General features: G+C 48.9%; 1 protein-coding gene across 1 annotated transcript; it reads right to left on the bottom strand.

Moving 5' to 3' along the window:
• Positions 1-7,675: 7,675 nt before the first annotated feature.
• LOC123158029 (uncharacterized) lies at positions 7,676-8,176 on the bottom strand (the record flags this gene model as incomplete). The annotated part of the gene is made up of 1 exon (XM_044576174.1): positions 7,676-8,176. A coding segment is annotated over one exon (501 nt), but the record flags the coding sequence as incomplete, so codon positions are not given.
• Between the last annotated feature and the right edge of the window lie 17,219 nt (positions 8,177-25,395).

The raw sequence follows: 25,395 nt of genomic DNA, 5'->3' as shown, positions 1-25,395 counted from the left end.
TAATTTTTCCTCTTGTCAATTTAATCCAAAATTTATATTCGTACCGTTTTATTGGATGAACTAAGGAGACAGCATGCGCTATTAAGGTTTGTGCTGGGGTCCATGTCCAATGCAAACAAATAAGGCCAAAACCAAGCCAAAGGAGACTAGATGGAACTTCCAGTCTACACCCTCTCATTTCATAATAAACAGGAGCTACATGTTTTACATAAATTTCTAACTCTATCAAACAACAATCAAAATGGACGGGCGCGGCAACGCGCACCATCAAAGATCTAGTGTCAAGATTGAAGAAGCTCGTGAGTCCCCAAAAATCATGATGGGTACCCTTCGCGTTAATTCAGTGTCAGCATCTATTCTCTTTGATTCAGGAGCATCACATGCTTTTGTGTCCCAACAATTTGCTCAGTCACATGAGTTATAGATGGAGAAATTACCCACTCCTTTAGCGGTTCAATTTCCAGGATCCAAGTGGCAAACCACGATGTTAAGCCCTCACAACCAAATCAAAATTGGAGGTCTACTATTTTTGGCTTCTCTCATTGTACTCGGACCTTCCAACATAGACATCATTCTTGGTATGGTTGGTTGATAGCCCATAATGCTTTGATTGACTATGCTACCAAGAAAGTCCAGCTCACTCACCCTTCTGGACAGACTGTCCAATACTCAGCCCGAACAGCTCAGGATGCCGAGAACCTGATATATGTTCTGAATGCATTGAATGCTTCACCTCTTGAGGGAATAGAGAAAATTCCAGTTGTTCATGATTTCAAAGATGTCTTCCCAAAAGAACTTCCAGGAATACCCCCTCCTAGAGCTGTCGAATTCATCATAGACTTGAAACCGGGCACTACTCCTATTGCCAAGCGACCCTACAAGATGCTGTCGCAGAACTCCTTGAGCTTAAGGAGGAAACCGACAAATCTCTTAGCAAGGGTTTTATTCATCCTAGTTCATATGCTTGGGGAGCACCTTCCCTCTTTGTCAAGAAGAAGGATGGTACTAATCATTTGGTCCAAGATATACCGGCCTATCAACCAGGCAACAATTTAGCACAAGTATCCGCTTCCCAGAATCAACGATCTGTATGATCAACTTGCTGGTTCCTCGGTATTCTCTAAACTTGATTTGAGGTTGGGTTACCACCAGATTCGGGTTCGTGAAGAGGATATTCCCAAGACCGCATTCGTTACTCACTATGGTTCATACGAGTACACCGTCATGTCTTTCAGCTTAACAAATGCTCCAGCAACATTCTCCTGATTGATGAACTTTATATTCATGGAATACCTCAACAAGTTTGTCGTGGTCTATCTGGATAATATCCTGGAATATTCGAAGAATAAAGAAGAGCATGCTGAACATCTTTGCCTTGTGCTGGAAAAGCTTTGCGAACATCAACTCTATGCAAAGTTTTCTAAGTGTGAATTCTGGCTTCCCGAAGTGACCTATCTTGGGCATGTCATTGCCAAGGATGGTATTGCCATCAACCCCGAGCAGCTCAGGCTATTCTCAATTGGACTCCTCCGAAGAATGTCAAACAAGTCAGAAGTTTTCTCGAACTCGCCAGCTATTGTCGTCAATTTGTCGAGAACTTCTCCAAGATTGCCAAGCCCCTGGCTGGTCTGCTTCACAAAGGCGTCAAGTTCGATTGGACAGAAAAGTGTCAGGAAAGATTCCAGGTGCTCAAAGACAAGCTGACTTCTGCCCCAATGCTTGCTCCACCTGATACTAAGGACTTCCAATTTACTGCAATGCTTCACGTCAAGGATTAGGCAGTGTCCTCATGCAAGAGCGTAGAGTGATTGGTTATGCCTCTTGTCAATTGCGCCCTCATGAAGAGAACTACCCAGTTCATGACCTTGAGCTTGTTGCTGTCATACATGCACTAAAACAGTGGCGACATTACCTTCTTGGTAATCATTGCGAGATCTTCACCGACCACCAAAGTCTGAAGTACCTGTTTACTCAGCCAGATTTGAACCTTCGTCAATAGAGATGGATGGAGACAGTAGCAGACTTTGATTTCAGTATTTCCTATACCCCAGGCAAGGCTAATGTAATGGCTGATGCTTTAGCCGCAAGTCATATTGCAACCATCTCAAGGTTCGCAAAGTTCAGCCCTCGCTTGTTGAAGAATTTAGAAAGATGAACCTCCATACTGTTCCTCCAGGTGCACTCGCTCCCCCTCCTGGAGAGCATCAAGATGAACCTCCGTGTTGTTCCCCAGGGTTCCCTCAATACCCTAGTTGTCGAGCCAGATCTCATGGAGAGCATCAAGAGACTGCAGAAGTATGAATCTCAAGTTGAGAAGATTAAGCGGTACCTCGCAGAAGGAAGGCCCTCGTTCTTCATTGTTGAAGATGATGACACCTTGTTCTTTAAAGGTCGCCTAGTGGTTCCTTCAAAAGACAACCTGGATATGATTCAGGAAGTTATGAAAGAAGCTCATGATACGCCTCTGTCTATTCATCCGTGTAGCACCAAGATGTACCAAGACATTCGTCAAAGATTCTGGTGGTCAAACATGAAGCAAGACATTGCTCGCTATGTTGTTGAATGTGACGTTAGCCATCGTATCAAAGCAGAACATCAAAGGCCTGTTGGAACTCTGCAACCTATCTCTATTCCTGAATGGAAATGGGACCATGTTGAAATGGACTTCATCACTAGATTTCCCAAATCGCATAAGGGTAATGATGCTATACTTGTTGTCGGTGTCAAAACCGGCGGATCTCGGGTAGGGGGTCCCAAACTGTGCGTCTAGGCGGATGGTAATAGGAGACAAGGGACACGATGTTTTTACCCAGGTTCGGGCCCTCTCGATGGAGGTAAAACCCTACTCCTGCTTGATTAATATTAATGATATGGGTAGTACAAGAGTGGATCTACCACAAGATCAAGGAGGCTAAACCCTAGAAGCTAGCCTATGGTATGATTGTTGTAATGGTTGTTCGTCCTACGGACTAAAACCCTCCGGTTTATATAGACACCGGAGAGGGCTAGGGTTACACAGAGTCTGTTACAATGGTAGGAGATCTACATATCCGTATTGCCAAGCTTGCCTTCCACGCCAAGGAAAGTCCCATCCGGACACGGGACGAAGTCTTCAATCTTGTATCTTCATAGTCTTGGAGTCCGGCCGATGATGATAGTTCGGCTATCCGGATACCCCCTAGTCCAGGACTCCCTCAGTAGCCCCTGAACCAGGCTTCAATGACGACGAGTCCGGCGCGCATGTTGTCTTCGGCATTGCAAGGCGGGTTCCTCCTCCGAATAATTCATAGAAGATTGTGAACACTAGGATAGTGTCCGGCTCTGTAAAATAAATTCCACATACCACCGTAGAGAGAATAATATGTACACAAGTTCAATCTGCTGACGTATTTTGCGGCGTGACGTCACATCACTACCAAGCCTTTACTTGAATCGTTTTTATTATACCACCTCAGCGCGTTTAGCGAAGCGGTTTCCTTGGCACGTCTTGTCGAAGCAGAGATCGTGTTCCCCTTATTCCGGGATTCCCATCAATACGGACGTGGGTAACCCAACCGTGCCCGTTGCCACGCCTCCTCCATTGAAGGTGAGTTCCAAACGGTTCCGGGGACGGCTCCTGGTATTCTCCCTCTTTATAATGAGACCAAGGCTCGTTTCTTTTCTTCAACCCTCAATCGAATCTGCCCCTCGCCCCGAGTTCCAACACCCAGAGCTCCAGATTCGAGCGCCCCGAACCTTCAACAATGTCCGGCTCCGACCTACAGGGCGGTGGATGCCCTCCTCCATCACGGAAGAGGACGTGCTAAAGCTGAGAGAAGCCAGGTACCTGACCTACGAGATTTCGCATAGGTTGCCTACCAAAGGGCAAGTCATTCCTACTCCCGAGCCCGGCGAGAGCGTCGTGTTCGTGTCCCACCTCCGTCGGGGTTTAGGCTTCCCGATGGATCCTTTTGTGAGAGGGCTCATGTTTTATTATGGGCTGGAATTCCATGACTTGGCCCCGGAGTCCATCCTCCATATCTCAACGTTTATTGTCGTCTGCAAGGCCTTCCTCCGCACTACCCCTCACTTTGGTTTGTGGCTCAAAACCTTCAACGTGGAGCCGAAGATGATTGAGGGGCGTCAAGTAGAGTGCGGCGGGGCGGTCATAAACAAGAGGGCCGATGCTCCATGGCCCGAGGGCTCTTTTCAGGAGGAGCTCGGCTTATGGCAGCAGGAGTGGTTCTATATTACCGCTCCCAGGGGCAGCAGGCAGAGGCCGCCGCCCGTCTTTCGCCCGGGTCCTCCACAGCGGCTGACGTCATGGGTCAGCAAAGGGCTTGACTGGGGGCCGTCCAAGGACGTACCCCTATTGCAGGGCCGGATTCGAGACCTCCAAGGGAGGGAGATCAATCTGGTCGTGGTGACGCGGGTTATGCTAATTAGGCGTCTTCTGCCCTGCAAACGTCGCCCTCTCCGCCTGTGGGAGTTCAATCCGGAGGGACCACGAGCTCTCCAACACTTCATGGGTACGACACCCGTGGAGATGTACAAATTATTCTTCGGATCACAAGAGGTGTGTCCGGAATTAACCGAGGACGCCGGCCTAAGCTGCAATCGCCCGGATACTCAAGTAAGTAGCTCTGTCTCCGGACATACCGTTCGTTTGCATATCTTGGATTTGCCTTTTAACCAATCGTCCTTTGAACAGGAGTGGATAGCGCAACCAAAACTGATACGGTGTCCGGCCCCCCTCCTGGAGACCGCGCCGGATCCCGTGTTGGTCAAGATGCTGGAGGTTGCGCCTTTAGAGGAAGGCGAAGGGGAAAATAGAGAAACTACCGCCTCTACCAAGGAGGCTTTCGAGAAAGGGGGGATCGAGAATCCCTCCTTCCACGGGGAGAAGAGGACCGCTTCCGAAGACCCGGAGGCCAAGGCCTCAATGCAGGGGAAGAGATCTTCACCGGAGGGTCCTACGCCTGGGGAAGCCCCGGCCGCGCTATCTCCCCTAAGGAATCAGCCCTCCAGTGAGCCGTAAGTAGAAAAAGTGGAGTTTTGTAATAAGGGACATCCCTATTTTTCTTCTGAGGATAACCAAAGTTTTTACCTTGTAGTTCGGATCTCCGTCCTTCTCAGCTGAGCTCGTCTTCGGGGGACCTTCGTCCAGAGATGATGGAGAGCGAGACGCCTCCATCTGCCGCACCATCAGGCGGGGCGGACGACCCTGAGGTGTCGTCACGGAGGGTATCCCCGAGTCCGGCACGGCCGGAGAGTTCGGCACCAACTGGTGTACGGCCGGGGGAGCTGAAGGATCTGCTCGAGAGGGCTTCTATCTCAAAAGGTCACCGTACATTGATGAGTACGGTGGTTGAAAGAATTTCATCCGCCAAGGGCGGGTTGCGTGATGCCATCAGAAGTTTGCTGGCGGGGTTTGAGGTACGTAAAAATGACATACCTTTTGACAGTTTTGCACATAAAGTGCACCCTATATAGATAGTAGCCCCTGAGACTCGGTATGTTGTCGAAATCGACAGCGTGCCGAGGATCATAATCCCAGGTATTAATTCTCGCCTTTCCTACACAGGTGGCGGGTAGTCCGGTGGACAGCCGGACTGATGGAGTTGCCGAACTAAAGCGGCAACTGGATGTTGCGGATGTGGACATCGCGCTGGTCAATAAACGACTTGACGAGTCACAAGGTAGGTTGTTTCTCCGTGGTCACCTAGTAAGGGAGCTGATGCCCATTCCTTACAACATGTATGCTTGATGCAGATGGTGCCGCTGCGGTGGAGGACCTTCGGGCAGAGCTTGCTCGAGCCAAGGAGTAGGCCAGAAGGAGTGATGCGGCTGCCTCGAAGGCAGCCGAAGAGCTAGAAGCCGAAAGGGCTGCTCACTGCCGAAGCAGGGAGGAGATGGCCGGAATGGCCGTGAAGCTAAAGGATGTTACCGACCGCTATGAGGTTCTTGAAAAAGAACGTCGAGCGGAGCAAGAAGACCTGAAGAAGGCCACCGCCGAAGCCAAGGATGCCCGTTCTGCAATGAGGGCTATAAAGGAGGAGCTGCGTCAGGCCGGAAACATTGCGGCTGGCAAGCCCTTTCTGCTGTGCAGGAAGTTCACAGATCAGAAGTATGCTCAGCTTGACCAGCTGTGGGTCCGGAGGATCCTTATCTGGATTTGGCGGCAAGTGCGGCGGATGCAGTTGTGCACTTCTGAAGTCAAAAGGATCGCGAGACGGAAGAGCTTTTTTTGTCTCAATTCCACAGTCCGGAGCGTTCACTTCCGTTGACCGAATCGGTTGGCAAAGTGGGCTGAGCTGAATAGATTGTCCGGATTGGCCATGACGGATGTAGTGACTCATCTGTGGCCGGATAGGCCCAAGCCAAAGAGTTATTTTGGCTTATTGCAGCAATTCCTTGGGGCGGTGCCGCATATCAAGGCGATGAAGTGGTCGACATGCATAGAGGGTGCACGGATGGCCCTCGTCCGTGTGAAGACATACTGGACGGAGATGGATGCCACCGATATTGCAACCCGGGGTTCGGACAAGAGCCGGTTACCCGCCGAGCACTATTTTGGGGAAGTCCTGTAGGGTGCTCGTGTAATAGAGTCGCAGTGCTCAAAAAATGTCATGTTCAAATGATCTTTATGGTTTGTAAGACGATATTCATAATATGAGTGCTTTTTATACTTCTGCGTTCAAGTATTGAAATATCTCATGTGCGGCCATTAATGTATACTTGTGTATAACCTGAAAGATGGCAGTCTTCGGCTTCAGCCCCCACGCACATGGTGCGGGGGTGTTTGCAAAATAGCGCATCTTCACACTTAATCCAACGTCTTGGTCCTGTGAAGGAGGTGGTAGCGTAGCAAACGAGGCAACCGGACTATAATGCTTTATCACTTTCACTTAGCCATAGGAGTTCGAAGGTGGGGCTACGACATAGCCCCTATGGGCACCGCGCTTTCCGAATTCGGGGCGCGTATGTGCCTGACTGGGAAACGGTCCTTCATCAAAGCGGAGGAATTCTAGACATTCCAGTAGTCGATCGAGTGGTTGACCAGTCTCTCGCTGTATCATGACAGTCAGTTTTCGGCTTTCTCTACCGAGGTGCTCGCCCGGCCGAACCGGGGCACAATTACAGTAGTTCTCCTGGTGCCGCGTTAGCCGATGATACGGAACGTAAGGCAGCAAAACACAGGAGCCGGGCAAACCCAACATTTGACCAAAGACATGATTCGGAGCTGATGCATATAAGGCCTAACTCGAGACGCCGAACACTCCCTAAGGTATTCGGTCTTTATGATAATGGTCAGAACAATGCCCTAAGCCCCTAGTGTCCAGGTACGGGCGAGAATTTCTGACGCGGCCGATGCCAAAACACCAGCCTCCTCCTTGGTTATAAAAAAAATCGGGGGATGTGTATCAACAAGAGACAGTAAGAAAGGTTTACGCAGGGTCTTAATCTGAAAAGAATACTTGCAACGGGTCCCTGCTGCACGTCTGCGCCTGTGTCTCCATTGTGTTGTATCCTGGACGGGTGTAGCACGTTGTTCATCTGTAAAAGAGAGGAACTTAGTTTGAAAAGAAATCGTCCGAAAAATGTATTTAAAACAGAGTATGAATAAATGAATAAAGTTGAGCTTTTATTGGCTCTTATTATTCATACGCACAGCCCCTTGTGAAGGGGTATGTGGCTAGGAAGCCCCTAGTTTATTTGTGCCGGACTCGCCTAGCCGTGTCTGGGGTCTTGAGCGACCTTGTAAGGAGATGATGCCGCGTGGACCGGGCATTTTAAGTGTAAGAGACGCGTAGTGCGGTATTGCGTTAAAGCGGGCGAAAGCTTCACGTCCCAATAGTGCTTGATGGCTACTTTTAAATGGGGCGACATGGAAGATTAGCTTTTCGCGACGGAAGTTGTCGGGTGATCCGAACACAATTTCTAGTAGTAAGGAGCCCGTGGACTTGGTGTGAGGGCCTGGCGTCACTCCTTTGAAGGAAGTGCGGCTATGGCGAATTTTAGTAGGGTCTATCCCCAACTTGCGGATTGTGTCCGGATATAGCAGGTTTAAATCGCTGCCGCCATCCATTAGGACTTGTGTAAATTGTAGTGCGTCAATTATAGGATCCAATATCAGAGCAGTCCATCCTGCGTTTCGAATACTTCTGGAGTAATCCAGACGGTCGAAAGTAATTGGTTTTGACATCCAATCTCGGGATTCCGCTGGGGTGGACCGTGCGGCATGCGCTTTGGTAGGTGCCACCCTATTTTTCCTTGTTATCACTTGAAGTGAATTCACTGTTTTGACCTGTTGTGAGAAGTCCTTTTGTTGTCTGGCGCTCTGCTTGTGGGGTTCGTCATCGTCCTCGCTCGATGGATCGAGGCCCTTGTGTTCGGTGTTAAGTCGGTCGGACTGCTTGAAGACCCAACAATCTCTGTGGGTGTGGTTTGCAGGCTTCCCGGGGGTACTGTGAATTTGGCATATCCTATCCAAGATTTTGTTTAGGTTGGATAGCTTGTCGCTGTTGTCCTTAAGAGGCAGTGTTTTGCTGTTCGGCCGAGAGCTTTTGAATCCGGCGTTGACCACCATGTTCTTTGGGCCATCTTCCTTATTTCGGCGCTGATCTTTTCTGCGTCGTGATTTTCCATTTCCATCTCTGATCTCGGATGTACTCGGGTCGCTGGTGCTGCATCTTGCCAGCCAGCTATCTTCCCCCGCGCAAAAGCGGGTCATGAGGCTTGTTAGCGCGGCCATTGTTCTTGGCTTTTCCTGGCCGAGGTGTCTAGCGAGCCATTCGTCTCGGACGTTATGTTTAAAAGCTGCTAAGGCTTCAGCGTCCGGACAGTCGACTATTTGGTTCTTTTTAGTGAGGAACCTGTTCCAGAATTTGCGCGCTGACTCTCTGGGATGTTGAGTTATGTGACTTAAATCGTCTGCATCCGGAGGGCGGACATAAGTCCCGTGAAAATTTGCTCTAAACGCGTCCTCGAGCTCTTCCCAACTTCCAATGGTGTTTTCTGGGAGGCTTTTGAGCCAATGCCGAGCTGGCCCTTTGAGCTTGAGGGGTAGGTATTTTATGGCGTGGAGATCGTCTCCTCTAGCCATATGTATGTGCAGGATGTAATCCTCAATCCAGACTCCGGGGTCTGTTGTTCCGTTGTATGCCTCTATGTTTACGGGCTTGAATCCCGCTAGAAATTCATGATCCAGCACCTCATCGGTGAAACATAGTGGGTGTGCAGCGCCCTTGTATTTAGGTGTGCCGTTATCTTCAAACACTCGGCGTGTTGTGTTGCTTCCTGGGGCCCTCTTTTTTGGCCCATAAATGGACCTGACCGGGCCATCCTTTTTGCGAGGATCTTTATGTGTGTGTCACGGCCCTAGAGCTTGCTTGTAACTAGTGGCATTGCAGTCATGCATCATGTCTAAATTTCTTTAAATTTGAATTGGGGAATTGGAGAGCCTCAGAAGTCATTTAAAAAAAATGATGATCAACATTAAAAATTGCTTCAAATGTTTCCAAGGAAATGTTCCTTTTCAGCTTTGAAAAATATTGGCAAGAATAAAATGCAAACCAATATTTTTGGAGTGACTGAAACATTTATTTTGGGCCTTTGAATTAATTCAATAACTATTTGCATTGGATATATATTTGATATATAAATAATATATGTCCAATAATTACTGGAACATTTTATGTGGTTTGGTATATTTTAGTTCTAGCCACATAACTATTTTCAGGATTTTATAAAATGGTTTAGTATTTTACTAAACTAAAACAACACAGAACAAAATAGATAAATAAAAACAGAAATAGAAAGAGCAGAGGACTACCTGGCGCTCACCTCAGCCCACCTGGCCCAACTCCAGCTGGCGGTCCAGCCCGCCACCGCTAACCCCCCTGTCGTCTTCCTCCCCTCGCACCGAAGCAGCTCGGTGGCGAGCGCCGACGCCGCCTCGGCCACCTCCTGCTTCCCCCGGCCTCCCTAACGACGCCACGATGACGCCCCGTGTCCCCTCACTCCTCTTCCTCTCTCGCTGCTTCCTCTCTCCTCCCCTGGCTCTCTTCCCTGAGCTCACCCGAACGGAGCCGCCGCCGCCGACGAGCTCCACCACGGCCACCGTCACCCCCTCGCCTCTCCTACATGCCCCGAAGCCCCGCCATCGATCGCCGCTTCGCCCCAACCTGGCCCCAAGCGCTGGGACGGCCTGCATCACCGACGGCCTCATCTTCTTCCTTCTCAGAAGCCGGTCGCCACCGACGTCGATTCGCCGCCGACAGGACGTCCCCGAGCCCACTTAGCGTCTCGTCCGACTCCCCGTGAGCTCCTCTTCTCTTCCCCTCACTCCGCGCACTTGATTTCGTCCCCTAGCTAGCTGCCCCGCCGAACCCGAGCTCCGGCCGCCGCCATGGACGGTGAGCTTCGTGCTCCCGAGCTCCTCCACCTGCACTCGTTGCCTCCGAGTGTTCCTGGTGACCCCAGCAACCCGTAGAGCCCATCGGCCGCGCCCGTCGTGCCCCGTAACGCCCAAAGCCTGGATTCCCGAACTCCGGCGGCCGCCCGGCTCGCCGCCGCCGCTGTTACACACACCCCCAGCACACCACGCGGCCACCACCGGATGCGCCTCACTGCCAGCGTCCCGTAGCTGCAAACCACGAGCGAAACGATGCTCCGTAGCTCCGTCCCCGAGCATCTCCAGCGAGCCATCGCCGTGCTTTTGGTCGCCGGCGTCGACCGCTGACGTGGCCGTGATTAGGGCCTAAACACACCACTAACCAACCCTCTGGGTCACTGACGTATGGGCCCCACGCCCTTATTTAATCTTTATTATTTTCTGTTAAGTTTTAACCTAACCACCGTGGGCCCACACGTCAGCTTTGACCAAGCTGACGTGGCCGTTGACTTGGTCCCACCTGTTAGTGAGCTAAGCAGCACTGTGACACTGACGTGTGGCCCCCACACGTCAGGTTTGACCTGGACCCGCCCTGTTGACCTGATGACGTCAGGGTGATGTCATGCTGACGCAGTAAATGTTTTCTGGAGTTTTAAATAAATCAGAAATGATTTATTTATTTCAGAAAATATTCTAAACTTCTAAAATTCATAGAAATTCAACCGTAACTCCAAATCAAATAATTTATATATGAAAAATTATCAGAAAAATTCAAGGAATCCATTTGTACCATTTTCATGCATGTTAGAACAACTTATAGCTGCTGTATAGCACAAATCAATTAAATGGCATTTGAATAATCACATATGGAGTTTGAATTTGAATCTTGTATTCAAACCAACTTCATTTAATCTGTTGCTAGTTGCATTAGCTCAAACACATTCATATTGCCATGTCCTGAGCATGCATCATATTGTGCATTGCATTGATTGTATTTCTTCTTTGTTGCCGGTGTTGTTCCCCCTCGGTAGACGTTGTACCGACGATGTGATCGTTGACACTGATGAAGACTCAATGTTATCTTCAGAAGTGCCAGGCAAGCAAAACCCCCTTGTTCATTCCGATACAATCCCACTCTCTCGCTCCTGCTCTCTTTTACTGCATTAGGACAACAACGACATATTTGTTACTTGCTGCGGTAGCTGAACCCCTTTATCCTCTGCATGACCTGTCATTGCCACAGTAAATAGATGAAACCCACTAGCATGAGTAGGAGTTGTTTGAGCCCTGTTGTGCCTACTCATTCATGCTTGTTTGTCATGCCTGCTACTACTTAGAGTTGAGTCAGGTCTGATTCATCGGGGATGAATCAGAGGTGTGTGAACATGTCCTATTGTGTGTGAGCTAAGTGTGTGAACACGATTTGGTAAAGGTAGCGGTGAGAGGCCATGTAGGAGTACATGGTGGGTTGTCTCATTGCAGCCGTCCTCAGGAACTGAGTTCTGTGTTTGTGATCCATGATCAGTTACTACCACACATTGGGCTCCGGGCGCCCCAAGCTCTCTCGACTTATTAATCAACATGATCTCTGTCCAGGAGTTGCAACTAGTTTCTGGTGTTTGTAGGTAGTGTTAGTAGTCTACCAAGTGGCACCCGGTACAGGTGGGCTTGGGACAGACTAGGCAAAGTGGCACGGTGTACCAAGTGTAGATCCACCCGTCGAGGTGGGCTTGGGAACCCTGCACACATCGTTTGGGGTCGTGAGCGACACCCCGGCCGGATCTCCTTGCGGATGGAACCCGAATAGGCGATAAACCTGGACTAGAGACTTGTTCGGTTAGTCAGGTCGTGGCCGACTCCCTCGCCCGGCTTCCGCTTGAAGGTTGCCGAGGTACATGACATGTACAGGGCGATAAGTGGCGAAAGCGTGTGTGAAGAAGTACACCCCTGCAGGGTTATCATTATCTATTCGAATAGCCGGATTCCTCGGATATGGAAACTTGGACCCCTTGTACAGTTCATAGACAAGTGAAAGTGGATACCTTAAAATACGCAAGATAAGCATGAGTGCTATGGATGGCGTTCTCGTAGGGAGACGGGAGCGGATCCATAGTGGTGTATTGATATGGTGAATATGTGGACTCGTGTGCGCCACCTCAAAGAGTTACTTGCAGTCGTAGTTCAGGTTAGCCACCGAGTCAAAGCTGGCTTGCTGCGGTCAAACTCCACCATCCCCTTGTTGATAATGATGCATATGTAGTTAGTTCTGACGTAAGTCTTGCTGGGTACATTTGTACTCACGTTGCTTAATTTATGTTTTGCAGAGAGACTTCAGTCTCACTAGTAGTTCCACGTGGACTTCGACGTTTAGCTTGTTACCTCAGCTACGATCTTGTGCCCTCGGCAGGATCTGGTAGATAGTCAGGCTTCTCAGCCTTCTTCATTTATAGTTGTCTGTACTCAGACATGTTAAGCTTCCGCTTGTGCTTTGACTTGTATGCTCTGATTGTTGGGTCATGAGACCCATGATTGTAATATCTCGCTCCTCTGAGCCTATTGTATAAAAACTACTGAGTCGTAGAGTCATTTTGTGATGCCATGTTGTATTGCACATATCGAGCATATTGTGTGTATGTTATTGAAATGCTTGGTATGTGTGGGATCTGATTATCTAGTTGTTTATCTTTAGTAGCCTCTCTTACCGGGAAATGTCTCCTAGTGTTTCCACCGAGCCATGGTAGCTTGCTACTGCTCCGGAACACTTAGGCTGGCCGGCATGTGTCCTTCTTCGTTCCTGTGTCTGTCCCTTCGGGGAAATGTCACGCGATGAATACCGGAGTCCTGTTAGCCCGCTACAGCCCAGTTCACCGGAGTCCTGCTAGCCCAGTGCTACAGCCTGGATTCACTCGCTGATGACCGACACGTTCGATGCTGGGTCATGGATGCCTGTCCCTGTAAGTTTGTGCCACTTTGGGTTTACGACTAGCCATGTCAGCCCGGGCTCCTTATCATATAGATGCTAGCGACACTGTCATATACGTGTGCCAAAAGGCGCAAACGGTCCCGGGTAAAGGTAAGGCGACACCCGTGGGAATACCGTGTGTGAGGCCGCAAAGTGATATGAGGTGTTACACGCTAGATCGATGTGGCATTGAGTCGGGGTCCTGACAGTGTTGGTATCAGAGCTTGACTGCCTGTAGGATTACCAAGCCAAACTGGTCGAAGTTGAGTCTAGAAATTCTTTAGTTATATAAGGGAATTGATTGTGGGATGGAACGTAAGGCTCTTTTTACTCCTTATACCTCATGCCCTTCTGATCTGAGTCATCTTATCTTTTCTACGGGGTTAAGGAACTAGGCTTTCTCTTCTTTCTATCAGGATCACGTGTTACTAATCAGTAGACTTATAAGATTGTTGGATTTAAGTCTCAGTTCAGTTCCTACTACTTCCATATGTTAATTGTTGATCTCGAAACCTTGATATTGTGCTTCTGAGTGACTATGCCACCATTTCTGTAGCATGTCTTAAATCTTTTCTGAGCATTTACAGCCGTTATGCTGTCCGAGTCATCCCAGGTTTCTAAACAGTCTGATGCATTTGCAAATTCCTTCCTCCCGTTTCGATGTTCCTTTGGGCCAGATTAACCACACTAATCGGTGAGTTGAGGTACTCTGTTGCCTTGACATATATGTTGGAGATATTATTATGACCCTAGGTGTCTTAGGGGATCATCTAGTAATCTAGCCCTGATTTGTGTCCCAGTGTGACGATTCTGGCCTTTATTCTCGGAAGCATCCCGTGATGCTACTTAGTAGTAGGTATTCTATTCCTGGGTTTTGAACCCGAGATTCACCCTACTTGCTTCATGTTGATAGTTTTGCTCGTTCCTTTAGGATATTAGTAACTTTGCGATAGTCCTCGAAGTTCGTGGTATTTCCTTCTTCCAAATACTATGAACCCCTTTATGGCAGATATTATTGGATCAAAAGATGACAACAAGAGTGCTCCCGATGAGTTCTCCATGCTATATTGTGACTCTGCCAGCTCAACCTTTCTGCATGGGTTATCCGGAAGAATTATGTTGTACTTGGTTCGACATACTAATCTATGCATCCACAACTCGGAAAGTTATATGTTCCTTTGAGTTGTCCCTCTTTAGTTGTCTTCTGACCCTCGTCTATCAATTGATAGTCAAGATTATGTGTGCATTCGTTCATCGATGCCTATTACTCTTGTGGTCTGTCAAGCCATTCTATTCCGGAATGACTAGGAGAAACAACCTCCAGTGCCTTGTCCATTTCCAGGATTGGGTCAAAGTAGTTGTATTCCGCAGATCAAAATGCCAATCCAGCTTTTGTTCTGTTCTACCTTGAAGTGTTACCCTCTTTATGTCAGGATTGTCATGAGAATTGCACCACCTCTTATGAATTCTTGACGCAGTAATACTTCTTGCCATCATTGTTCATTCCTCGGTTTCCGTGTTATTGTAACCGGAATGCCGACAAGTGTACCGTGATGTGCGAAATCAATACTCCTAGCAACTCCGTTGCTTGGTAGTTAAAGGACAATAATCTCATTCTTAGCATGTTGGTTATTGAATCATCATTCTAAGATTGATCGTGCTACCTAGTCCATTCTCCTGGTTCACTCCTCGATCGATGAGTTAGGATTATTTCAAATCCTTGCTCTATTGATCATATCGTCTTGCCCTGAAAAGCAAGATTGTCCTCGAGCTTAGTAACATACCGGTGGTTCATGATTTTTCGAATATCTTCTCGAAAGTATCACCAGGTTGTCACCTGACTGTTATGTTGAGCTCGTGGTCAAGTTGGTTTCTTGTGAGCCACTTTCTCTCCAAGAATCGGTGTTAGATATCCCTGAGCTAGTTGGTTAAGCTAGACAACAACTTGGAGAGTTGGAAGATAAAAGCTTGCCTGACTTAGTTCGTTCCAAAGGGATATTCTTGTGTAGTGTGTGTTCAAGAAAGATGATATCTTCATCGATTGGTCCCTGTGATCAGTTATTGGACCTATTGTCTTATCAATCCTTTGATTTGGGTGTGGGCTATCCTCAAATCAAGTCAGAACCAACGATGTTCGTAATGTTGTCTTATTCATGGGTTTTTCCTCGAGCATACACCATTATATTCTTTGGTCTGACCAATGCTATCACCGTGTCCACTTAGCTATGGAATTCCTTTTAAAAGGAAACCCGGATGAATTGTTGTTGATCCCATTGACAACATCCTTGTCTTCTCCATAATTTTGCTGAACATTAAGCTAGTGTTGGAAAACTTTTTAAAGCATTTTCCTCATGCTAGCTAATGGGGTATGTGTTTGATGAAAGGAGTGACTTCCTCTTATACACGTGCATTTGGTGAAAGTTGCCGCCGTGAATTTGAGAAACTTAATGGTGTTTCCTTTGGAATCATCCCAAATCAGTCATGCACACGTGCGAAGAATTCTGTGGTTTGAAGACTTGCAACCTTCATTCCATATGTGTCCCGAGCACACCAAGCCACTGATTGATTTGTTCAAGGAGAAGAAGTTCCTTCATAAGAGCTAATCATATGACTTATGCAAGGACTTCGTTATCCACGGTGATGGTTCCCAACCAGAACTCGGTAGTGTTTTATTGTAAGACTACCACGTGGTCATGCTTGTCTAGGACATCGTGTTCACATGTTGTAGCAGAACCAGCTCATGTTTTGGAGCTTACTATCGTAGTTCATTCCCCGAGAATCTCGCAACGTCATCTCGTCGATTTGTGTTGCAAACTTTCATTTTTCTTCCTAGACTCGATGAGTCTAGAATATCCTAACACCAACCAGATCTGAATCTCAGGCAGATATGATGGTTGGAACATCTCCCAAGAACTATAATATTGGTCTCTCCATAACCGTTGAAGTGGATGTCGTGGCCAACACACCCAGCCGGAAAAACTATTATTGTAGTATCTTGATTGAGGAAGTTGGCCACCTCCCCATAGGGATTTCGTAGGATTTACTCCCTAGTTGCCCCTATGGATTTTGAGATTCCGAAGCCCGACCTTTTACTTGATGTTCTAGATATCAAACCATATCTATGGGTGGATTACGCTAGCACATCAAGGAGAACATTAGAAGCGGAGTGCTAAATGTCTCTCGGTCGATCATCCAGATTTCGTCCCCTTGGCCTCGCTAAGGTGAAATCTGAGAAAGTGTTATCTTCCTTTGCATCTGCATCGTCCATCGCTATTCATCATGGTAGTATGTTGTGTTGTCAGCACCCTTGACGCGGTTGTTGATAAAACCTTGATGATTGTGGAAATGCTCAAGTTCTTGAGAGCACGCACAAGCGCTACGTGTTATCATCGGCACTACCTGGGATGCTCTCAGTTTCCTCGGCAATGCTATGACCTTTTCAAACAGTGAATTCACTCTCTATTGTTGGGTTCTTCCCCCGGTTACCAGAATCATTCCCAGCATTTGCATTTTGTTCCCAGCTTGCACCGCCAATGTGCCATTCTACCATGGGTCTCTTCCATTTCCGGTGGTAAGCAAATTCATCCATTACGTTGTCTTCAACAAGGTAATCCACATCATCCAAGTTCGAGTATGCCATTCTACCGACCCCCTCCAAACGATCGCCCGAGATTTGCCTTAAGCTGGTATAAAGAGTTTCAATGATCTTTGAATCAAAGGTAATTCTTTTGCCACTTAAGGGGATATTTCTACGAGTCACCTTCCCTAAGGTGCATCGTTATGGTATCATGGCAATTCAACTCCTCGCTACGTTGACAACCGATCACCACATTCTTAAGTCTGGAATTGTTGTCTACCTAGTGAACCTTTGTCATCTGCTTCACTCCATTCCTATGGATGTGTGCTTCGTCTCTCAGCTCGAGAGATGTTGCTATGTCTCATTCCGTGGATTAATCCTGAGTTGTTCGACCTTCGGGAAGAACAATTCTTTTAGGGTCTTTCATTTCCTCTCGTTGTCATGATAGTTGGAGTTCTCAAGGCAAGACTTCGAGACAATGATGGTGAACGAATCAACGTTCAATTGAAGTGCAACCTGGATCGTGAAGATTATACTAGTTGTGTTCCCCCTTCATCTTACCCTATGCTTGAATCTCGGGACGAGATTTTTGTTTAGTGGGGGTGAGTTGTCACAGCCCTAGAGCTTGCTTGTAACTAGTGGCATTGCAGTCATGCATCATGTCTAAATTTCTTTAAATTTGAATTGGGGAATTGGAGAGCCTCAGAAGTCATTTAAAAAAAATGATGATCAACATTAAAAATTGCTTCAAATGTTTCCAAGGAAATGTTCCTTTTCAGCTTTGAAAAATATTGGCAAGAATAAAATGCAAACCAATATTTTTGGAGTGACTGAAACATTTATTTTGGGCCTTTGAATTAATTCAATAACTATTTGCATTGGATATATATTTGATATATAAATAATATATGTCCAATAATTACTGGAACATTTTATGTGGTTTGGTATATTTTAGTTCTAGCCACATAACTATTTTCAGGATTTTATAAAATGGTTTAGTATTTTACTAAACTAAAACAACACAGAACAAAATAGATAAATAAAAACAGAAATAGAAAGAGCAGAGGACTACCTGGCGCTCACCTCAGCCCACCTGGCCCAACTCCAGCTGGCGGCCCAGCCCGCCACCGCTAACCCCCCTGTCGTCTTCCTCCCCTCGCACCGAAGCAGCTCGGTGGCGAGCGCCGACGCCGCCTCGGCCACCTCCTGCTTCCCCTGGCCTCCCTAACGACGCCACGACGACGCCCCGTGTCCCCTCGCTCCTCTTCCTCTCTTGCTGCTTCCTCTCTCCTCCCCTGGCTCTCTTCCCTGAGCTCACCCGAACGGAGCCGCCGCCACCGACGAGCTCCACCACGGCCACCGTCTCCCCCTCGCCTCTCCTACATGCCCCGAAGCCCCGCCATCGATCGCCGCTTCGCCCCAACCTGGCCCCAAGCGCTGGGACGGCCTGCATCGCTGACGGCCTCATCTTCTTCCTTCTCAGAAGCCGGTCGCCGCCGACGTCGATTCGCCGCCGACAGGACGTCCCCGAGCCCACTTAGCATCTCGTCCGACTCCCCGTGAGCTCCTCTTATCTTCCCCTCACTCCGCGCACTTGATTTCGTCCCCTAGCTAGCTGCCCCGCCGAACCCGAGCTCCGGCCGCCGCCATGGACGGTGAGCTTCGTGCTCCCGAGCTCCTCCACCTGCGCTCATTGCCTCCGAGTGTTCCTGGTGACCCCAGCAACCCGTAGAGCCCATCGGCCGTGCCCGCCGTGCCCCGTAACGCCCAAAGCCTGGATTCCCGAACTCCGGCGGCCGCCCGGCTCGCCGCCGCCGCTGTTACACACACCCCCAGCACACCACGCGGCCACCACCGGATGCGCCTCACTGCCAGCGTCCCGTAGCTGCAAACCACGAGCGAAACGATGCTCCGTAGCTCCGTCCCCGAGCATCTCCGGCGAGCCATCGCCGTGCTTTTGGTCGCCGGCGTCGACCGCTGACGTGGCCGTGATTAGGGCCTAAACACACCACTAACCAACCCTCTGGGTCACTGACGTATGGGCCCACGCCCTTATTTAATCTTTATTATTTTCTGTTAAGTTTTAACCTAACCACCATGGGCCCACACATCAGCTTTGACCAAGCTGACGTGGCCGTTGACTTGGTCCCACCTGTCAGTGAGCTAAGCAGCCCTGTGACACTGACGTGTGGCCCCCACACGTCAGGTTTGACCTGGACCCGCCCTGTTGACCTAATGACGTCAGGGTGATGTCATGCTGATGCAGTAAATGTTTTCTGGAGTTTTAAATAAATCAGAAATGATTTATTTATTTCAGAAAATATTCTAAATTCTAAAATTCATAGAAATTCAACCGTAACTCCAAATCAAATAATTTATATATGAAAAATTATCAAAAAAATTCAAGGAATCCATCTGTACCATTTTCATGCATGTTAGAGCAACTTATAGCTGCTGTATAGCACAAATCAATTAAATGGCATTTGAATAATCACATATGGAGTTTGAATTTGAATCTTGTATTCAAACCAACTTCATTTAATCTGTTGCTAGTTGCATTAGCTCAAACACATTCATATTGCCATGTCATGAGCATGCATCATATTGTGCATTGCATTGATTGTATTTCTTCTTTGTTGTCGGTGTTGTTCCCCCTCGGTAGACGTTGTACCGACGATGTGATCGTTGACACTGATGAAGACTCAATGTTATCTTCAGAAGTGCCAGGCAAGCAAAACCCCCTTGTTCATTCCGATACAATCCCACTCTCTCGCTCCTGCTCTCTTTTACTGCATTAGGACAACAACGACATATTTGTTACTTGCTGCGGTAGTTGAACCCCTTTATCCTCTGCATGACCTGTCATTGCCACAGTAAATAGATGAAACCCACTAGCATGAGTAGGAGTTGTTTGAGCCCTGTTGTTCCTACTCATTCATGCTTGTTTGTCATGCCTGCTACTGCTTAGAGTTGAGTCAGGTCTGATTCATCAGGGATGAATCAAAGGTGTGTGAACATGTCCTATTGTGTGTGAGCTAAGTGTGTGAACACGATTTGGTAAAGGTAGCGGTGAGAGGCCATGTAGGAGTACATGGTGGGTTGTCTCATTGCAGCCGTCCTTAGGAACTGAGTTCTGTGTTTGTGATCCATGATCAGTTACTACCACACATTGGGCTCCGGGCGCTCCAAGCTCTCTCGACTTATTAATCAACATGATCTCTGTCCAGGAGTTGCAACTAGTTTCTGGTGTTTGTAGGTAGTGTTAGTAGTCTACCAAGTGGCACCCGGTACAGGTGGGCTTGGGACAGACTAGGCACAGTGGCACGGTGTACCAAGCGTAGATCCACCCGTCGAGGTGGGCTTGGGAACCCTGCACACATTGTTTGGGGTCGTGAGCGACACCCCGGCCGGATCTCCTTGCGGATGGAACCCGAATAGGCGATAAACCTGGACTAGAGACTTGTTCGGTTAGTCAGGTCGTGGCCGACTCCCTCGCCCGGCTTCCGCTTGAAGGTTGCCGAGGTACATGACGTGTACATGGCGATAAGTGGCGAAAGCGTGTGTGAAGAAGTACACCCCTGCAGGGTTATCATTATCTATTCGAATAGCCGGATTCCTCGGATATGGAAACTTAGACCCCTTGTACAGTTCATAGACAAGTGAAAGTGGATACCTTAAAATACGCAAGATAAGCGTGAGTGCTATGGATGGCGTTCTCGTAGGGAGACGGGAGCGGATCCATAGTGGTGTATTGATATGGTGAATATGTGGACTCGTGTGCGCCACCTCAAAGAGTTACTTGCAGTCGTAGTTCAGGTTAGCCACCGAGTCAAAGCTGGCTTGCTGCGGTCAAACTCCACCATCCCCTTGTTGATAATGATGCATATGTAGTTAGTTCTGACGTAAGTCTTGCTGGGTACATTTGTACTCACGTTGCTTAATTTATGTTTTGCAGAGAGACTTCAGTCTCACTAGTAGTTCCACGTGGACTTCAATGTTTAGCTTGTTACCTCAACTACGATTTTGTGCCCTCGGCAGGATCTGGTAGATAGTCAGGCTTCTCAGCCTTCTTCATTTATAGTTGTCTGTACTCAGACATGTTAAGCTTCCGCTTGTGCTTTGACTTGTATGCTCTGATTGTTGGGTCATGAGACCCATGATTGTAATATCTCGCTCCTCTGAGCCTATTGTATAAAAATTACTGAGTCGTAGAGTCATTTTGTGATGCCATGTTGTATTGCACATATCGAGCATATTGTGTGTATGTTATTGAAATGCTTGGTATGTGTGGGATCTGATTATCTAGTTGTTTATCTTTAGTAGCCTCTCTTACCGGGAAATGTCTCCTAGTGTTTCCACCGAGCCATGGTAGCTTGCTACTGCTCCGGAACACTTAGGCTGGCCGGCATGTGTCCTTCTTCGTTCCTGTGTCTGTCCCTTCAGGGAAATGTCACGCGATGAATACCGGAGTCCTGTTAGCCCGCTACAGCCCGGTTCACCGGAGTCCTGCTAGCCCAGTGCTACAGCCTGGATTCACTCGCTGATGACCGACACGTTCGATGCTGGGTCATGGATGCCTGTCCCTGTAAGATTGTGCCACTTTGGATTTACGACTAGCCATGTCAGCCCGGGCTCCTTATCATATAGATGCTAGCAACACTGTCATATACGTGTGCCAAAAGGCGCAAACGGTCCCGGGTAAAGGTAAGGCGACACCCGTGGGAATACCGTGCGTGAGGCCGCAAAGTGATATGAGGTGTTACATGCTAGATCGATGTGGCATTGAGTCGGGGTCCTGACAGTGTGTCATGTGCTGGCTTGTGTGCGGCGCCGCTTGCCGCTCTTGGCCTGTCATCTGGTCGTCTATCCAGCCAGGCGGCCTCTTTGCTTTTTGATTGTGGTGGCTCTACAGCCTCCTCGTCGAATTCGGGCAGCAGCTTGCGCTTCGGGTAGCTCTTTGCTTGGTGACTATTCCCGTATTTGTCTGCGGTTTTCAGTATTTTGCTCCACCTCATTCTGAGTACGTCTTCCGCTGTTTTGAGCTTCCGTTTCTGCTTCTTCAAGCTTGTTGCAACAGCGACGAGCCTTTTGTGAAGGTTCTTATGCTCTGGTGATGTGTCCGGCGTGAGGTCGTCTGGACTGTTGTTTTCGCCGAGGATGGGTTTATTGTCCGATTCATCCTGTTCGGATGGTTTCTTGGTTGCATGTTCGTCGTCCACTGGTTTGCCCTGCTCTACGGCTGGGTCATTATGGGTGCTGCCGTTATCGAGGCAGGACTTCGGGCAGCGCTTGCGTCGCCGTTTTAGTTGTTTTTCGGGGGGATTATCCTTCGCCTCGTCCTGTTGTTCCTCATTATCGCTTCCTTTTGGTGTGTCCACCATGTATATGTCATGAGTTGAGGTGGCTTTCCAGTGCCCAGTAGGCGCTGGTTCTTGGCCGTCTCCGGCATCGTCGTTCATACCGTCGATGTCTTCGGAGTCGAAGTCTACCATGTCGGTTAGATCATCGATAGTTGCTATAAAGTGGGTGGTGGGTGGGCTTTGAATTTCTTTGTCGTCCGCATCCCAACCGTCCTGACCGCAGTCTGGCCAGGGCTCTCCTGATAACGAGAGATACTTTAGTGAATTCAGGATGTCGCCAAAGGGTGAGTGCTGAAAGATGTCCGCGGCGGTGAACTCCATGATCGGCGCCCATCAGATTCGATTGGTAGGGGCGCAGGAGGTTCGGAGTCCTACGAGGAGTCCGGCACCTCGGAGTCACGAGCTTTACAAGGGACAAGGTCAGTATTCGGCTCCATCGCCGTAGAGGTTGCAGCCCCCGAGGCGGTGTCTAGCCACCCGTCCTCGATCTGCGCGGTCGGCTCCAAACTAAGGGTCGGAGCGGACTCATGTGCGGCCTCCAGGGCACTGTCCGGCAGCAGAGCTAAATCATGCCCATCGTGATAGTGCGGCGCGCTCGGCTGTGGCTCGAATCCGTCGAAGATCAAGTCTCCGCGGATGTCAGCCGTGAAGTTTAGACTTCCAAATCTGACCTGACGGCCAGGGGCGTAGCTTTCGATCTGCTCCAGATGGCCAAGTGAATTGGCCCGCAGTGCAAAGCCGCCGAATACGAAGATCTGTCCGGGGAGAAAAGTCTCACCCTGGACTGCGTCATTGTTGATGATCGAAGGAGCCATCAAGCCTATCAGTGACGACACAGAGGAACTCTCAATGAAAGCACGAATGTCGGTGTCAAAACCGGCGGATCTCGGGTAGGGGGTCCCGAACTGTGCGTCTAGGCGGATGGTAACAGGAGACAAGGGACACGATGTTTTTACCCAGGTTCGGGCCCTCTCGATGGAGGTAAAAGCCTACTCCTGCTTGATTAATATTGATGATATGGGTAGTACAAGAGTGGATCTACCATGAGATCAAGGAGGCTAAACCCTAGAAGCTAGCCTATGGTATGATTGTTGTAATGGTTGTTCGTCCTACGGACTAAAACCCTCCGATTTATATAGACACCGGAGAGGGCTAGGGTTACACAGAGTCGGTTACAATGGTAGGAGATCTACATATCCGTATTGTCAAGCTTGCCTTCCACGCCAAGGAAAGTCCCATCCGGACACAGGACGAAGTCTTCAATCTTGTATCTTCATAGTCTTGGAGTCCGGCCGATGATGATAGTTCGGCTATCCGGACACCCCCTAGTCCAGGACTCCCTCACTTGTCATCATTGACCGGCTTTCTAAAGTTGCACACTTTCTGGACATTAAAGAAACGATCACCGCTAGTCAGCTGGCAACTCTCTATATGTCCTGAATTGTTTCACTTCACGGTATTCTGCTGGTAATTAGCTCAGACCGTGGCAACTTATTCACTTCAAGATTCTGGGCAAGTTTCCAACAAGCTACGGGAACTCATCTGTCATTCGGCATCGCTTTCACCCTCAGTCTCAGGGACAAGTTGAACGTGTCAATCAAGTTCTCGAAGACATGCTTCGAGCTTGTGTCATTTCCTTCGGCAAGAAATGGGAGGAATCTCTCCCGTATCCTGAATTCTCTTATAATAATAGCTATCAAGCTAGTCTGAAGATGGCTCCCCTTGAAGTGTTATATGGATGAAAGTGTCGAACCCCTCTGAACTGGTCGGAAACTGGGGAACATCCACTCCTCGGTCCATATATTATCCAACACGCCAAAGAACAAGTCCGCGTCATTCGCGAGAATCTCAAGACTGCTCAGTCGCGTCAGAAAAGTCACTAAGACCGTCATCGCAAAGACATGGTCTATCAACCTGGCGAAAAGGCTTATCTTCGAGTCACGCCGATGAAGGGTGCACACCGCTTCAGGATCAAGGGCAAGCTAGCTCCTCGCTATATTGGTCCTTTCACTATTGTCGAAAGGCGTGGAAAAGTGGCATATCAGTTGGAACTTTTGTCGAACCTTTCTCAGGTTCACGATGTGTTCCATGTGTCACAACTCCGCCGCTGCTTCAAGGACCCAATATGAGTAGTGTATCATGAAGTGCTTGAGTTGCAACAAGACCTCTACTATAAAGAGCATCCGGTCTGCATTCTCGACCAAGCTGAACGCCGCACATGTCAGAAGGCGATCAAGTTCCTCAAGGTCCAGTGGTCACATTACTCTGAAGATGAAGCCACTTGGGAACACGAGGATCGTCTTCGTGATGAATACCTTGAACTTTTTCCTTCTACCTCCTAAATCTCAGGACAAGATTTCTTTTAGTGGAGATTGTAACGCCCGGATAATTATGCTACAGTAGTCTCATGCTAATGGTGTCATGTCATCGATTTTACTGTGGTTAAGTTCGCGCTGATTCAAAAGTCGATTCCACATTCAAATTTAAAATAAGTAAAAAAGAAAGGCAAAAGTAAATAAAAGAAAAGGAGAAAGCAAACAAAAAAACAAAAGACCCCCTGGCCAACTGGGCCAACAGGCCCAGCTGGCCACCCACGTGGCCGAGCTGGCCCACCCCGCTGCCCCTGGCCTATCAGGCCACCCCCCGAACCCTAACCACCAGACCCCCCCACTTCCCGCATGCACGCACGCTCCTCTCCTCCCCCCCCCCCCCAATTCGGGATCTGGATCGGGCCACTGCCCCGACCCCGACGCTACATCGCCACTCGCCGCCGCCCGGTGACCTCGCCGGACACGCCTCCCCGTCATCGCATGTCGCCTCCTAGCCCCTCCTTCTCCATCATGCGTCGCCTGCCTAAGGCCTCTACCTTGCAGTCGCCGACCGCCTCCCCGGCCCCTCCCCGAGCCCACTTTTGCACAACTACAGGGCCTCGGTGAGGCCTCAACTGCCTTCGCTCCGTTCCCCTATGCTTCAGTAGCCGTAGGTTGCCTCACAGCACCCCCGTCTATGCCCCGCTCCATGCCCGAGTGCGCCTTGCCTTCGCCGCGTGCCGCCGCTCTGCTCGAGCGCAACGCACGGCCGCCTGCCCTGCGCTCCCCGCTGAAGCCCCGTCCCCTGCCGC

This window comes from Triticum aestivum, chromosome 7B, assembly GCF_018294505.1.
Source record: "Triticum aestivum cultivar Chinese Spring chromosome 7B, IWGSC CS RefSeq v2.1, whole genome shotgun sequence".
NCBI classification, from domain to species: Eukaryota; Viridiplantae; Streptophyta; class Magnoliopsida; order Poales; family Poaceae; genus Triticum; species Triticum aestivum.
Note: the sequence above shows the minus strand (reverse complement) of the source record. Positions and strands in the feature narration are given on the sequence as shown.